We start from the raw sequence: 16,588 nt of genomic DNA, 5'->3' as shown, positions 1-16,588 counted from the left end.
CCCAGGGCACCTCTGCTGGCCAAGCTTACAATCCCTCATTTTATAGATGAGCAAACAAAGGCCTAAAGAGAGAGCTTGATAAGCTAGGGTCATAGAAATGTAATTAATATGGCTGACATTTCCTGTGCTTAATTAACTGTGTGCCAGGTCATTTTAAGTGTGAAACTTAATCCCTACCACAACTCTATGAGCAATGCATAATTATATCACAAATCTGTTGGAGGAACTGAAACAGAGAGGGTAAGTAAATTGCTCAAGTTAAGTCAAAGAACCAAGATCAAGCCAGACACTTTGCCCTCAAAGACCAGGGGATTCACCATGATGATGCCTGCCCAAGTGAGGGTAGACTGAGTTGGATCTAGAACCCAGGTCCCTGGCTGGTAGACCAGTGGTCCTTCATGTTCCCCCACACTCCATTCAGCATCTGCTCCCGTAGGGTACAATGGCAACACGATTTAGCGAAAGGGTCTGAAAAGTATCTAAATCTTAGAAATCTGGAGACACAAAATGTTTTCATAGCTAAAGGTTGTGCCTTTTGTGCCAAGGGCATCATTTGCGAATCTGTTTGCCTTGGCTAGGGGTTCTCCGGAGTTCCCCTTCCAAGGAACCACCTGGAACTCCAGGAAGACATGGAACCCTAACAAGGGTTGGGAAATGATTCCTTGGCATGGTGCTCTCTTATCTCCCAAGCAAGTCCTCCCTGACTCTGCCACCTTCCCTCAAAGCCGTCACACATCCTGATAAATGCCCTGCTCCAGATGGCAGGGCCCCACCTCGGTCCTGCTCTGAAAAGAAGCAAGGAGCTTGCATTAGGGTGACTAACCACCCCGGTTGCCCGGGACTCTTCTGGTTTTAGCACTGACTGCATCCTGAGAAAGTCTTCAGGCCCAGACAAACTGGGATGGTGGGTCACCTGATGTGAAGTCTCAGATGACTTGACAATTTCTTGGGCAACAAGTCTCCATGGCCTCAAGTTGACGTAAAAAAAGAAAAGAAAAGAAAAATCACACTGTAATAGGTGGGAGGCAGGAAATTGCCTGTTTTTCTCTAGTGATAGCAACACTGATGAAAATAGGGTTGAGTGACGAAGGCCAAATTTACGACCACCCGCAGGCCCCAAAGGCATTCACTGCCTGAGGTTCCTTCCTGACCTAGGGAATCCTGGGAAGAAAAGACGGAAGGGGTTAGTCACACCCTGCGAGTAGCAGCCAAGAGCAGCACTGGCTTCTCACAGAGTGAGCTCAAAGTCTCTCTCATCAGGAAAAGTAGAAGTTTCCCAGGGTCTACTCCCTTTTCGCAAAGCCAGAATGACAAATACTGAATAAGGGAAAGAGGAGAGGGGGCCAGAAAGCAGAGCCATCTCCCCGTCTTTGGAAAAGTAACTTTCCCAACCCAGCAGATCCCTGAGTCTTCACTGGACCAACCACCTCAGCAACTCCACATGCCAAGGCCCCTCCGGGAAACTCACCTGGGCCCCAGGACAGACTCGGCTCCCCCGGAATGCAGAAGCAGCCACCCATGTGTGCATCATTCTCCCCAGGCCAAGGCCCCTGGGAACACCAGCCAGAAGAGCACTGGGAGGGGACAGCCTCCCAACGGTGTCCCTCCTCCCGCCTCCTCCCTGGCACACTAGGGACCAAAACCCAGTTCAACGCACAATGCAGCCTTTGAGATCCGGCTGCAGCAACAGGCCCAGGAAGGAGGGGAGGGGCAGCCCAGCCCTCAGGACCCAGAGTCCTTACACTGTCAGGCCTCTGACTGGGGAGCAGTGCTCCTCCCTGCCTCTCTGCAGATTGCTTCAGGCCTATCAGGCTCTGGCACATTCCTCACATTCTAGGACTGAGATACACAGTTAGGTTCCTGTGGGGGAGGTCAGGGTGGGGGAGGAGGGCAGAGAGCATCCCAGGAATCAAAGCTGCTGTTCTTGTTTCCCCTGACTGACTTGACCCACACTGCCTTGCCTGCCAATGAGAAAGCCATCCCCACCCAGCCTCTCTCTGCGAGCACCTCCCGCGGCTCTCTGGGTGAAGCTGGAGCTGTGGGTGCAGCATCTCACCTAGGCCCCAGCAGCACTGGTGAGCCAACTCCTCACTGGTGAGTGTGCAGGGCCCCAGCCCCTGCTCCTAAAGCTTTGGTCAGAAGGAATGTGGGAAATCGCCTGATGGAGCCCAGCACCTTACAGATGAGAGAGGATGGAGGACCAAGTGTGGTAAGTCTCCGAGTGTGCACAAAAACCTGGTCACCCCAGACCACACTCTTTTCCATTTTGGACAAGGAACAGAGCCAGAGAATGCAGTGGACACAGTGCAGAAAACCTCCCATGACATCTTCCACATGAGACAGAGAAAATATGGTTGAATGTCCACAAGATTGGCCAGAGACACGACTGATCTAACAACCAAACTCACGGATCACTAATTACGTATTATTTTCTTAATGCCTAGAGCAAAGTTCAGTGGTGAGTGGACCAAAGAGGGAGGCGGGGCGGCCGAGAGGAGGCAGAGTCCTAACCGCTGCCGTGCAGGCTGGACTGAAGGTCAGTCTCACATGCATTTTAAGGAGGGAGGTGGCCTGGCCATGTTTATAGTCTGGGAGGAGCGCTGGGGTGACAGTATGAAGGATAGCCCACGGGTCAGTCTCCCTGCAGTGGTCACGAGTCTCCACTGCACACAGCAGCTCAGCCTCAGGTGACAAGAGTCTGGCTTCAGTTTCAATGCTGACTCATCTTGACTCCCAGTCCCTGAATGTTGGTCACGGGAAGGCACTCACTATACATGACTTCCTTTAAATCCCATAACAGGCCCATAATGGAGGCCCTATCAGCTCTATTCCATAGGTGAGGAAACTCATGAAGAGGGGCGTATAACTCGTCCAAAGCCCCACTATCTACTAATGTCAGATTCAGGACTGGAGCCAGGTCTAATTGACTCCACAGCTCGGGAGCTTCTCTTTTCTAATATACAAGCTCGTGCCATGACCACAGTGAAAAACAATTAGATGATCTGATAGTGAACTCTCAGAGCTTGGTGATCACTCTGGAAGGCCCAGGAGAGGAGGGCTAGGGCAGGGGCAGGGAGGCCAAGGGTACAGGGTCTCTCCGATCACATGGGGGATCACAGGGGGGTTGTTTCCTCTGTGCACATCTGTCTAAAGTATCTACTTCCCATAACGTCCCATGCCTTTTCCCTCACCAAAGCAGTGTTTTAGGATGTTTTCTTGGACTTAATATAAAAGAGCCAAGAGTTTCTTTAGACGGTAGTCACTTAAAATTTTGGGAGGTACATGAGAATCAGACAATGAGGAGAAACCATGGTTTAACGTGCACATGATGACAAATGCTCAGACTTATCATTTCTCCTTGACTAGCCTGCACACCATTCTTACACAGGTGCAGCAACAGAGATCCAAAATTGCAAATGACCAAGACCAACCAAAGGAAACCCATCTGTCCCAGATGACACCCTGAGGCAGTTGGCTGAGACACACATTTTGGCAAGTCCATTCTGGATAAAGTCGTTGCTTCTCTTGAGATGCAAGAAACTAGTGCTATCTTGCATATGGGTAACTCAGATGAATTAGCCTGAACAAAGGGCTTTCCAGGCAGAGAGGGCAGCAGGTGCAAAGGCCCTGAGGCTGGACCATGGGTGGCAAGTGGAAGGAAAAGCATGTGTGGTTGGAGTCCATGAGGCAGGGCAGGGTATAGAGATGAGGTTGGAGAAAGCAGTTGGAGGCCAGATTGCATAGGACCTTGAAGGCCTCTAAGGACTTCAGCTTCTACTGTGAGTGGGATGGAAGACAATGGAGGATACTAAATAGAGGAGTCTCATGATGGACTTACGACTTTAAAGAGTCACCCTGGTTGCTCCTTGAAAAATAGGCTGGAGGCGCCTGGGTGGCTCAGTCGGCTGAGTGGCTGACTCTTGATTTCAGCTCAGGTCATGATCTCAGGGTCCTGGGATCGAGCCCCGCATTGGGCTCCACGTTCGGCAGGGAGTCTGCTGGAGATTCTCTCTCTCCTCCCTCTCTTTCTGCCTCTTCCCCCTGCTCATTCGCACATGCTCTCTCTTTCTCTAAAATAAATAAATCTTATTTAAAAAAAAAAAAGAAGACAAAGACAAAAGAAAAATCGGCTATCGCTGGGATTCCAGGTATGCCGCAATTGTAACATCCAGAAGAGAGATAATGATGGCCTGCACCAGAGTGACAGCGATGGAGGTCGCAAGAGGGGCTTAGGTGTTAGACATATTTCTGAATGAAGAGTATATTAATCGAGGTTCTCCAGAGAAGCAGAACCAATAGGGTATAAATATATCTGTGGTACAAGGAGGGCACTGCCCCACCTAAGAACCCCCTGCTAGGCTTCAGGCAATGAGAACTATGGTGCCATGTTCCTCTGGTAAATAACCAGACATTCTGGTTTGTCGTGGAAATCAGACATCAAGATTTTCACTTGAAGTTCCCAAACTTTTTAATGGTCACAAACTAGGCTCGCTTCGGCAGCACATGTACTAAAACTGGAATGGTACAGAGATTAGCATGGTCTCTGCACAAGGATGACATGCAAAGTCGTGAAGCATCCACCGTTTTGAGCATTGTATAGAACTGTTGAATCAGTATGTTGTTCACTGGAAACTAATATACCGCTGTATGTTAATTATACTTCAATAAGAAAAATAAGAATTAAAAAATGAATACTCACAGATTAATTCAGAAAATCTCCCAAAGTACTGTGTAGGCTAATACTTCAGAGCAGACAAAGATGCCTGTAGGCCAAATCCAACCCAAGAGCAGCCAGTTGGACCCTTCAGATGTAAAACTGAATTTTTTTTCTTGGGAAATTCACAATCTAGTTGGGATAATAAGATATGTACTGGGGAACTATAATTCAAGGGGAAAACTGCAAGACTATGTCATGGGTGGAATTCTGTCCCCTCCAAAAATGATATATTGAAGACTTAACCCCCAGTACCTCAGAATGTGACTCTATTTGAAAATAGGATTGTTGCAGATATAATTATTTAAGTTGGGTTCCTAGTGGAGTAGGGAGGGACCCAATCCAATATGACCGGTGTCCTTATAAAAAGAACACCCTGTGAGGACAGACACACAAGCAAAAACCCCAGCAACAATGATAGGAGTAGAGTTACGCATCCACAAGCCAAGGAGTGCCTGGGATTGCCAACAAACCACCAGAAGTCAGGAAGAGGCAAGGGATGCTTCTCCCTGCAGGTTTTTCAGAGGGAGCAGAGCTATGCAGACACCTTGATTTGGGACTTCCAGCCCCCAGAACTATGAGACAATGTATTTCTGTTGTTTGAAGCCCCCCAGTTTGGGCAGTTTACTAGGACTGCCCCAGGAAACTCCACAGTGCTGTGTTTTTACCTCTTGGGGTTCTGTTTGGGCATTAGATTTGTGGTCAGAAGACCAAAGTTCAATTCCTGGCTCTGCCACTTCCAAGTTGGATGTTATTTGTTATATTCTCTCCTTTGCAAATAACAATGATGGTAATAGTCACATCAAGATCACAAAAAAAGTTCTACCTCACAAAATGATTGTCAGGATTTTTTAAAAGGAGTTTATAGGGGTTGGTTTTTTACTTGTGCAAATCTTGCGCATGCACGCGTGTGTGTGTGTGTGTGTGTGTGTGATCACTGTTATGCTAATTTTTGGCATATTGTCCATGCATCCGGACTCTGAGGAAGAAGAGATATCCTTGGTGAGTAGAATGTGCCTACCAGCCCCAGAGACAAAAATCTCAGTTCCAATCAGAAAGCCTACAAGGAAATGCATTCAAGTAAAATCAGGTCTGCCTGTCCTCAGATAATCAGGAAGATACCTTTCACTACCTCAGACAAAGGCATCCAGCCTAGCCACCCTAGCTGCATTTCTCTCCTTAATTCTCAACTGGCCAATGTTTTTGATAGACATGAGTTTTGCAAACACTTTACTTAAGAAAGAAAAATGAAACTTCATGCTCAACTATTTTCATCTCTATGGTATTTGGCTTTTGTGATTTTGTAAATCGGTTTCAAGCAAAAGGAAATGTATGTCTCTTTTCTAGGTGTTTTCATTGATAAATTTCATTGGGTGACCTTCAGAAAGTCAACCATTTCCTCTTTGGTGCTTTCCTTATGAAAAGTCACTTTGTGTCCCCATCCATTCAGGTCTTGTTCCCGTGATGACCTTGTTCAAGTTCCTCTGGAAGTGGGGTCCCCAGATCTCCATCCAACCGCCCAACAGAGCTGTGTGTTCTGCACACAGATCTGAGGCACTGTCCCCTCCTTTGTTTCACATATTGTTCTTCTGCTAATGGATCCCAAGCTTACATCAGCCTACAGGAGTCAGGAGATAGCGCACATTCTAACTACTTGGAGAGATTTATCAAGATTCAGATGCCTAGATCTTACCCAGCCCCAGTGAAACAGAATCTCTGATTAGACCCATTCCATGTAATTCTGACGTGCATCCAGATTTCAGCAAATAATGCCCCGGGGGTTTCTTTTGCAGGGATGAGGGATAGGCCCAGGTGTAGATTTCAGGGGTCTAAATGTCCATCTAGCTCTCCTTTTCTTTTGATCTATGCCAAAGTTGTTTTATTTTTTAAGATTTTATTTATTTATTTATTTATTTATTTATTTATTTATTTATTTATTTATGAGAGAGAGAGAATGCACAAGCAGGGGGAGTGGCAGGCAGAGGGAGACGCAGACTGCCTGCTGAGCAAGGAGGCCAATGTGGGACTAGATCCCAGGACCCTAGGATCATGACCTGAGCCAAAGGCAGAGGCTTAACCAACTGAGCTACCCAGGTATCCCTGATCTATGCCAAAGTCAATTAAAAGTCTTAACCACAAGGGGGGACCACATGCAGGGACTCTGGCTCTCTCAATGAAAAGAATGTGAGGGGGCAACTGGGTGGCCCAGTCGGTTGGGTCATGGACTCTTGGGTTCAGCTCAAGTCGTGATCTCAGGGTCGTGGGATCAAGCCCCAAGTAGGGCTCCATGCTCAGCATGGAGTCTGCTTGAGCTTCTCTCTCTCCGTCTCCCTCTGCCCCTCCCCACTGTGTTCTCTCTCTCTCTCTCTCAGATAAATAAGTATATCTCTAAAAAACAGAAAAAAGAAAAGAATGTGAGAGGGTCCCTCTCATCCCCAAGGTTTAGCATTCACAGATAACCAAAAAATGACATACTTATTCAAGAGTTCCCTATTGATGAAATCCTCCATCTTACTATATCCTCACAGCTATATTAGTAACATAGGAGTTGGACCTGCCATTTTATAAGCAAGGAAAGTGTTGGGTGAGAGTGATCATGTGACTTCAAGGTCTTACTGCTAGTAATTGACAGAAATAGCTTTCTCAAACATTCCAGCCAGCACCAGCACATACAGTATACTTCACCACTTAAGAGAGCCAGGAGGATATAAACCAGACACATATACACAGCATCCCAACCCCCAAACCCTCCCTCAAGCAACATCTGTCTAATAAGAAAGATCAGAATTCTCTTAACCTCCACAGAACCACATATGCATAGAGGTCAAGCAAACGAGTAAAACAAGTTTATCATCCATGCACTTAATTTAAAAGGTTTCAACAATATGTGAACATCCTGGGAAAGTAGGAAAGGAAAACCATCTGAATACAATGGGCCAATGCTTCTCAAACTTTAATATGGATATTAATTATCTGGCATGATAGGCAGAATAACACCCCCCAAAGATGTCCAAATCCCCAGAGCCTGGGAATATGTTACCTTACCTGGCTAAAGGGACTTTGTTGATAGGATTAAGTGAAGGAATTTGAGAAAGGGACATTATTTGGATCATCTACACGTAACCACAAGGGAGGTGGGAAGGTCAGAGTCGGAAGAAGACACAACAAGGAAACTAGAAGCCAGCGGTCAGAATCAGAGAAAGCGATCTGAAGATGCTGTCTCAATGCTGGTTTTCGATGGAAGACGGGGTCACAAGGCAAGGAATGGGGGAAGCCTCTAAAAGCTGGAAAAGGCACAGAATGGATTCTCCTCTAGAACTTCCAAAAGGAACACGGCCCCGCCAACACCTTGATTTTAGCCCAGGGAGACCCACTTGGGACTTCTGACACCTGGAACTCCGAGATGATAAAGCTGCATCGTTTGAAGCCACTAAGTCTGCATTTGTTGCAGCAGCCATGGGAAATGGGTAGACCTGGGAATGGGTAAAATGCAGATCCTAATCCCGGCTCCCCTCAGGGGTGAGAAGTCCTAGGGGGAGCTTGCGGGTAGTGCCCGTGCACTGGTGCTTGGACCACGCTTTGAGAGTCGAGGCCATCAGAATTCCCCTGCACCTGCTCCTTCAGTGTCTGGAGGCTTCAGTGAGCACATCCTGCAGACCCTTCAGTCCCTCACCTCTGACTGCCCCAGCATCTGTCCCATCGCACCTGGTGCGGACCTCAGGTCAGCCTCGTTTTCAGTATTACCTACTCTGAGAGGTACCTCCTTTTATTCTTATTTCTGCTCCCTGCTTATTTACTTGAGTGATTATAGTCCTAAGTCTGGGTGTTTATTTATCATCTCCCCCTCACATGTCTGCTGCCCCGTTCCCACCATGCAACACAGTGCCTGACATAGAATAGGCACTCTTGTGGGAAGGAAGGAAGGAACGAACGAACGAACGAACGAACGAACTAAAAATTAAGGAAGTTCTTAATTCTTTTTTCAAATAGATGCCTGACCAAATCTCTCACAACTTGTATTTGTACAACTGAATTTGTTTTAAGCTACTTAATCCAAAAGTTTACACTGATCCAAGAAGCTAAATTTTCTCAGACTGGCCTCTATGTTCCAAACAGATGAAATCAATCTGAACACTGATCTTTTCCATCCCTGTTCAAGATTCCTCCCCCACTCTGAAAAGCCTGCTGCGGCAGGTCAGTTCCCAAGAAGCAGGCTCTGAGAGGAACATTGGCAGGCAGGAAGCTTACAGGGTTGTGCTCACAGGATCCCTAGGGGTGGGGGCAGGGAAGACAGGATGGAGTGGCCTGCAACACAGACTCAAGAGAATGCTCAGCTGGTTCCCAAAGGGAGCCCAGGGGTCGGCGGGCCCTGCAGAGTCATCCTGGGCCAAGGGCTCCTGACAACCACCAGTCACTGGACAGGCTACGTCCTTGGCAATGGTCAGTCATTGAGGGCAGCTGCCCCAGAAGGGAGCATGGACTGGAGAGGGCACTCTTCTGTTCCAGGCAAGCCCCAGAGAGGGATCAGCTGAGAACTGTCGACCTTGAAAGCTTCCAGCAGCTGGGGGAAGGAGTGGGCCAGTCGTCATAGCTGGGGTTCCAGGCAGACTCCACAGCATTCACCACGCATGCCCTCTGTTTCCTCAGGCACTGGGGGAAAAGAAACTATTAAATCAAGCGAAGCCCAGAATAGAGCTTTGTGTCATACGAATATGAACTAGAGAGGAATAGACTAAAGATGCAGCAAGAAGCACACTGATGTAGAAGAGTCCAGAAGAAGGAGAACGGGGATGGCCTGGAGGGTGGGCACAGAGCCCGTCTTGGAGACAGGGATCCTCTGAGATGGGTCATGTGAAGGCGTTGAGAGTCTGGAGGAACGAGGTATGCGTTTGGAGCAGCTCATAGCTGAAGGCTACAGTGTAACCAGGGAGGAGGAGACCAAGGGGGTCCACGGGGGTAGCATAATAAGAAGCTGATCCGAAAGGAATGGACGGGTTGCTGGTCGCAGTGAAGGACAGGGTGGGGCTGGCCATTAAAAGTTTGCAGGGGCCCAGCTGTGGGGGTTTATATCTCTCCTCCAGGAGCCTCGAAATGGAGCAGGGACAGCATACAGCAGTTCAGAGTTGGCAAAGCAGGAGTGTCAGGGGGGGCACTAGGGTGCAAGAATCTGGGGGGCTGGTGAGACTGTGACTGAAACGGACCACCTCGGAGTCAGGCTCGATGAGGAGGCCCAGGGGGGATGGACGGATAGGCGATCAGACAGACCATGTCACAAGATCCTACGGAGACTGTCCAGCAGCTTGGGGAGATTTCAGGGAGCGGGTGAGCCGAAAGTTGGGGGCTGCCGAAGGGAATTTCGGAGACCACACCTGTAGTGGTGGAGGGTGAAGAGGAGCCCGTGAAGCGCGTGGCGGGGAGTACTGTCCTGCAGGAAGGCCAGGTACTCTGTTTAAAACAGTGGTATCACAGCCACGGTCACATACGTAAGCAAAAGTGCAGGTTGCATATTGAATAAAAAGGCATGTCCACTTTCAAACCACCTGGCTCCTAACCAAAGCCCACTCCCTTCCCTGAAGGCAACCACAGGCAATCTGCAGTATCCTTCTGAACTCGGGCTCTGCATCCTAGACACACGCCTATGTGATCCCATTTCTGCAAGGAAGATTATTTATACATAGATTCTATATACATGGTTTATATATATAATATATTTACTCCTCTAGAGGATCATAATTATATATATTATCATATATTTTAATTGGCCCCCTGCCTCACTCTTGGCCCTGGACTTAGCCCGCATTGTGAGAATGATGATTCTGACTTGGCCTGTTTCTCTTGACTCGTGGCTGGAGCCTCAAGTTAAAAAGATGGGAACTCTTGTGGGAAAGAGAGGCTTCATGAGGGCAGCCCCGGCAACAGCCATGGGTAAAGCTGGCCCAGAAAGGGCACCTCTTTCCCCTGCACAAAGTCAGAACAAGTGAGTCCCGATGGGTTAGCCTCGCGGATGGCTAACATTTTCCTGTTTCTGGGTGAGAGTTGTTAGTCTCGCTTCCTGGAATCTAAACAAAGTTCAAAACAAACTTCCAAACAAAGGGATCCTCTGCTTCCCAAGATCTCGATTCCAATCCCTGAGAGGAGTGAGCCAAGATACTCCTCCTCTGACGACTTTCCCAGCAGAGCCCCGTGCCTTCCTCCTGCACATTCCTGGTGGCCAATTGTTGTGATCATCCTCATGGGGGTAGTTTTTATTTCTATTAACCCCTTTCTTCACATCCTCATAATGATGCAGAGAGACTGTTTTCCCGATAGAAATTATTCAGGTCTTTTAGATGGTCCAGCGTTCGATGGTCTCTCCTAAAAGCCTAATCCACCAGTATCCAGCTGAGCAAGGTGAAAAAGAGTCTAGACTGAGGTGAGGGGCCCCACATTCAAGCCAGATGCTGCATCTGCCTCAGCGTGAGGCTGAGAGGTTGAGCGGCAGGTTCGAGGTTGGGGTTCATCAGCCATCAAATGGGAATGGAACTCCTGACTTAAGGTCTTTACAAAGTGGCTTCGAAGAGAAAAGTAGAAAGATCCCTGAAAGCATTTTGTTAATTCGAAGCGCTGGGAAGCACTGCGTGTGTTTTTTTAAACTGAGTGCACACAACTGGGGGAAATATTTGGTCAAAGAGAGGGAAATTCATCTCAGCCTGGAATAAAGGGAAAGAAATCAAGACCAGGTCGCCTTCCTCTATGAAGTTATGCTGCTTTGAAAGCCCTTTCATTCAGATCCTCACAAGCCTGTGAAAGGAAGAGGCAGGGTGAAATGCTTATTGCATTTGCAAGAGAAGGGATGGGGACTGAGAAGGAGACCAGCTCTCCTCCGCCAAGTCCCTACCTGAGTACTTCTCTGCAAAGAGATGGAAACCGGAGACACAGACCAGCTTCATTTAGCATCACTGTAATTGGCCCAGAGGAAGGACCACACCCTGCAATCCCCATGGCAACAGAGCTCCCAGCACATTCCCATGCAGGGAAAGGCTGACAGGAACAAACTTTGGGAAGGTCCGGCAGGCCTGCATGAGAAGAGAGATGATGGGCTTGTCACATGGGTAGGCGTAAGTGAATAATGATAATGCTAGTTAACTACACGGACAGCTTCATATGGATGCACCACACTAGTATTTTAATGGATTTACTCATTTAACGCACACAACCACCTGGAGAGGCAGGTCCTGTCATTATCTCCATCTAAAGATGAAGAATTTGGGGGTCTGGGAAGCTGAGTAAATTTCCAAAGGTCGCATAACTAGCAAGTGGTAGAGTCGGGATTCAGAACGCAGCAGACTGAATCCGGAGCTGGGCTCTTGACTGGGGCACCACTTGAGTCTGCCTAATTTTTGCATTTGGCAAAGAATAATACAATCTACATTTATAGAGTCCCAGAGTATGGAGAGTGGAAGAAATCCTGAAGATGACCTGAGGATTTCATTCAAAACATCTTGATTAAGTACCAGCTATGGGCAGGCACTAGGTTGGGGTCTAGGTCAGGATGGAGAGAGTAACACAGTGGTAGAGTCAACAGACACGGTATATTCTTTCATGGAGCTAACATTCCATTAGAGCAGAAAGATAACAAATAAGCAACAAATTAATTAGCAATGGAAGTGGGAGGGGGATAGGTAAAGCGACAGAAAATGCCAGGACATAAGATAATAGGCTTGGGAAACCCCTAATGTCTCCATCCACTTGTCCAGCCACCACCTTTTACATTTGAGGAAGACAAGAGACACTGCTCAAGACTAGACCACACCAAGCCCCTCCCAATGATGGATTTATTTTCCTATTACTATCTAGCCCATTGACCTCAGCACTGAGGTAAGGGCAACAAGCGCTCAAGCACCCCCTTGTTGGCCCCAAGACACAAAGGATCCTTCCATCCCTGCATCACACCCCAAGAACCAGGAAGAAGTACAGGCACAGTGGAGCCTGGACACGCACCGGCGTCTCCAGCAGGTGGCGGCAGCGAGCGGCCACGCCCCCAGGCGCCCCCAGGCCACCTAACCACCCTGGGATCCCGCGTCACGGATAGCAGATTCTCCTATTTCATTTTGCTCATCTTGGAATTCAAGACTGTAAACCAGGACCAGGATTCATGAACCCGTCGCAAGGGCTCTGGCTGGGGCTTTTGGCTCCTAATGCTGGCCAAAACGTGGATTCTGGGGCGTGGCAGTGCTCCCTGAGACTGACCTGGCCGGGACACACTACCCTGCGGAGCCCGGCACCTTGCGTCTCTGTGGCAATCGTCTTTGGGTCCCCGAGCCGAGCCATGAGCATAGTCAGGGGTGCACGCACAAGCAGGCCCTACCAGCCCTGCTTCTACCCGGCGTTTGGGGCGCGCATGTCTCGCCCTCCTCCCCACTACCTCCTTCTCCTTCCTGCTTTCACCTGCGCCTATTAGTCCACTCAGCTTCAAGGCCAGTGTTTACAGCCCAGAATGCGAGGGGGCGAGGGGACGGAAGAGGGAGAGAGAGCACCTGAGGATACGGAACTGGCACGGGACTGCCATTTCACCTCCCAGGTGATGAGTGAGGTTGGAAGATCGCAAGATTTAAAGGCAACTGGGGCAAAACAAAACAAAAACGAAACGAAAAGCATTCAGGTTGGAAAGGAAGAATTAAAACTATCTCTACTCTCAGGTGATATGATCTTATATGAAGAAAATCATAAGGAATCCAATTTTTTTAAAACCATTAGAACTAATAGAGGAGTTTAGCAAGATTGCAAGATATGAGAACAATATACAAAAAATAAATAAATAAATGGGGGGCGCCTGGGTGGTTCGGGCAGTTAAGGGTCTGACTGACTCTTGATCTTGGCTCAGGTCTTGATCTCACCATTGTGAGTACTGTGGTGAGTACAGTCATGAGTTTGATCCCCCATTGGGCATGGAGCCTACTAAAAAAAAAAAAGTCAAATTTTTTCTCTGCATTAGCAATGAACAATCCAAAAATGAAATTAAGAAAACAATTCAATTCACAATAGCATCAAAAATAATAAAAGTACTTAGAAATATTTTTAACAAAAGAAGTGCAAAACTTGGGGCTCCTGGTTGGCTCAGTCTTTAAGTGTCTGCCTTCGGCTCAGGTCATGATCCTAGGGTCCTTGGATCGAGTCCCGCATCGGGCTCCCTGCTCAGCGGGAAGTCTGCTTCTCCCTCTCCCACTCCCTCTGCTTGTGCTCCTGCTCTGGCTGTCTCTCTCTCTATCAAAAAATAAATAAAATCTTTTTTAAAAAAGTGCAGAACTTATACTCTGGGAGCCACAAAACATCACTGAAAGAAGTTAAAGATCTCAAGGAAAGACAAACATCTCATGTTCACGAATTTGGAAGACTTAATTTTGTTAAGATGGCAAGACTCCCAAAATTAATCTACAGATTCAACGTAATCTCTATCAAAATCCCAGCAGCTTCTTTTCTAGAAATTGACAAGCTGACACTAAAATTCATATGGAGACTTAGGAACCCAGAATAGCCAAAAGAGTCTTGAAAACAAAGGGTAAAGTTCTCAGTTTTACACTTCTCCATTTCAGAAGTTACTGGTAAAGCAACGGTAATCAAGATAGTGAGGTACTAATATAAGGATAGATCATTGTAATAGAATTGAGAGTCCAGACATAAGCCCATGTCAATTGATTTTCCACAAAGGTACCGAATCAATGGAGGAAAAAAATAGTTTTTCAACAAATGGTGCTGGGAGAATTGCATGGCCACATGCAAAAGAATGAATTTGGATCCTTACCTCACACTATATATATAAATTAATTCACAGTAATGGAAACATAACATTGCCTCTAACTAATGAAACTGGTTCATTTTGATAATGAGGCAGCTTTTGGCCTTCTGAAGAAAGTGTCAAATTTTGGCCCTCAAAAGGACTGGGAAAAAAGATCCCACAATCAGCTGGTAGGCAAATGTCATATCAATACGAGCAACCCACAGAGAAGCAGGCCCACTCCAATCTTCTGTCACATTCCTAAACCTAAAGAGAACATCTTACCTCATCACTGAAAATGATAGCATTTCTGCACCTGAATGAAGGCCCAAGGAGGGTGGGGAGGAGAGGGTGAGTCAGTGCAAAGCCTCTGACCTGCCACTTTTTACATTCCACATTGGGAGGTGATAGGAGACCATCAACCCTCGCTCTTCATGGCTGAATCCTGACTCATCATCTCATCGATTCATAATATAATCATGCCTGCGAGTAAGTAGTGCTGTCACCAGCTCATCAGTGTGGACCTGCACTGAACATTTGCTGAGTAGGTTGAAGTGAGAATGAAAATGCCCCTCCCAATAGCACTTTCTCTTAGAAAACAGAGCAAAACCCTTTCTCTAACCCTATTCTTTTGGAGACTACATAGTCCCCCACTTTCATAGGAAAGGTAGGTTACCATAAATATAAAGCTTAGAAAGGGTCCATTAGATGCAATTTCTTTATAGTTAGGCAATTTCAGCAAAAAATCTAGGGACTGGTGACACAACGTTGACAAACCATGAAGCAAGCAAGGCTGACTCAAGTCAAAAGGAAGCTTGTACAACTGTTACAACAAGTTCATTGTGAAGCATTAAGAAAAGAAAAGAATTACTATGGGATGGGAAGTAGGGTTGAAGGAATGTCAGGGGGCTGGAAGAAAATTATCACAAACAATAGAGATCTTTATGTTTAGCGATCTAAAACTAACTTTGCTAGCCAAGCTTGGCTCAAATTAACTTTCCCGCTGGTAGAATTAGCATAGAAATAAAGAATTTTCAAACTAGAAATTCTTTTAGAAAAGACCCAGTCTAGAACATATCTATATAGCTTTTAAAGCCCCATCTACATCTGAAAAGACTTTTTTTTTTTTTTTTTAGTTCAGAACCATTTTTTTAGAAGAAATATAACTTGGAGCTCAATAATTAACAACAAAGATCACTTACTGCATGCTTATTTTGAACCAGGCCCTGAGTGCTTTGTGCATATCTCATTTGTCCTCACAGTAGTCCAGGGAGGCAGAACTGTTATTGTTCCCTTTTTACAGATGAAGAAACGGAGGTACACAAAGATGAAGTACTTGCCAGGGTCACACAGCTAGGCTGCTATAGCACAGGACACAAGAAGAGCTTCCCTGTTGAAAGCAGGGTAGAGGGCAGAGTTCAGAATGAGGAAGCTGTCCGTATCCCTGCAGCTTATCCTTCTCACCCCACAGCTCATGACACTGTTTGAAGACCTCTCATAAGAAAACCAAGAGATGGAGGTCAAAAATGGCAGTGGCAGCTGGGTCCCGAGTTTTGGGGCTTCTAGGTCGGTCCAGGGCACAGCTGAGGCTGCTCATGTTGGGTGGTAGCCACGGTGAGGAGGGGTCAGCTGGCAGGTGGAAGGCCCTCAGCTACTCTATAGCACTCCCCAGCTTGGGGGTGAGCGTGCTGAACATCTTCCTGAAGTCGTAGCACAGAGAGCACGAGAGACCCCAGTGCGTCACCTACCCCGTCTCCACATGAGGGCCAAGCCCCTTCCCTGGGGAGATGGTAATCCGACTGGCTATGAAAAGATGAATAAAGAGAACCCAGACCACTACCCAGTGGGGACCACAACACTGGTTTGGACCATCACTCTGCATACAGACCAGGAAAGTATATGGGACCTTAAGTTCAACTTTCTTACTTGTATCAAGTAACGACCAGTATACCGATCTTCCATCCCTTTGCTTATGGCAGGAGATGGCTTAAATAAATAACCTAGATCATTCCACGGGGGGAAAAAATAAAAGAAGGAAAGAAAACCAGAAGATAAACTGAATCACTAAAGGTCAAAGTAGGATAAAAATGTGACACAGATAAATATTTTAGTACATACGT

The 16,588-nt window shown here is 47.0% G+C and overlaps 1 protein-coding gene, 1 non-coding gene and 1 pseudogene across 3 annotated transcripts in view; 1 reads left to right on the top strand and 2 right to left on the bottom strand.

Annotated features, from left to right (window-relative positions):
- SH3TC2 (SH3 domain and tetratricopeptide repeats 2) overlaps positions 1–4,057 on the bottom strand; it is a 53,408-nt gene extending 49,351 nt beyond the window's left edge. The window contains exons 1-2 of one of the 2 annotated variants that reach the window (XM_028106660.2): positions 4,033–4,057; positions 1,469–1,607 (exon numbers count right to left, since the gene is read on the bottom strand). In XM_028106660.2, the coding sequence (XP_027962461.2) occupies positions 1,469–1,520 (52 nt within the window). In that variant the 5' untranslated portion in view covers positions 1,521–1,607; positions 4,033–4,057. Of the gene's footprint in view, positions 1–1,468; positions 1,608–4,032 lie in introns of those variants that run through there. The other variant, XM_088023694.1, reaches the window with a different exon arrangement.
- Positions 4,058–4,484: 427 nt separating this feature from the next.
- On the top strand, positions 4,485–4,588 carry LOC114212000 (U6 spliceosomal RNA). The gene has a single exon (XR_003609876.2). It is a non-coding gene; the product is annotated as a U6 spliceosomal RNA (small nuclear RNA).
- A 4,973-nt stretch (positions 4,589–9,561) lies between these two features.
- Positions 9,562–16,588, bottom strand: part of LOC114211868 (dnaJ homolog subfamily C member 8-like) — a 34,710-nt pseudogene continuing 27,683 nt past the window's right edge.

This window comes from Eumetopias jubatus, unplaced genomic scaffold (genome assembly GCF_037043125.1).
Source record: "Eumetopias jubatus isolate StellerSeaLion01/CBP00866 unplaced genomic scaffold, mEumJub1_p1.0 scaffold_5, whole genome shotgun sequence".
Lineage (NCBI taxonomy): Eukaryota > Metazoa > Chordata > Mammalia > Carnivora > Otariidae > Eumetopias > Eumetopias jubatus.
Note: the sequence above shows the minus strand (reverse complement) of the source record. Positions and strands in the feature narration are given on the sequence as shown.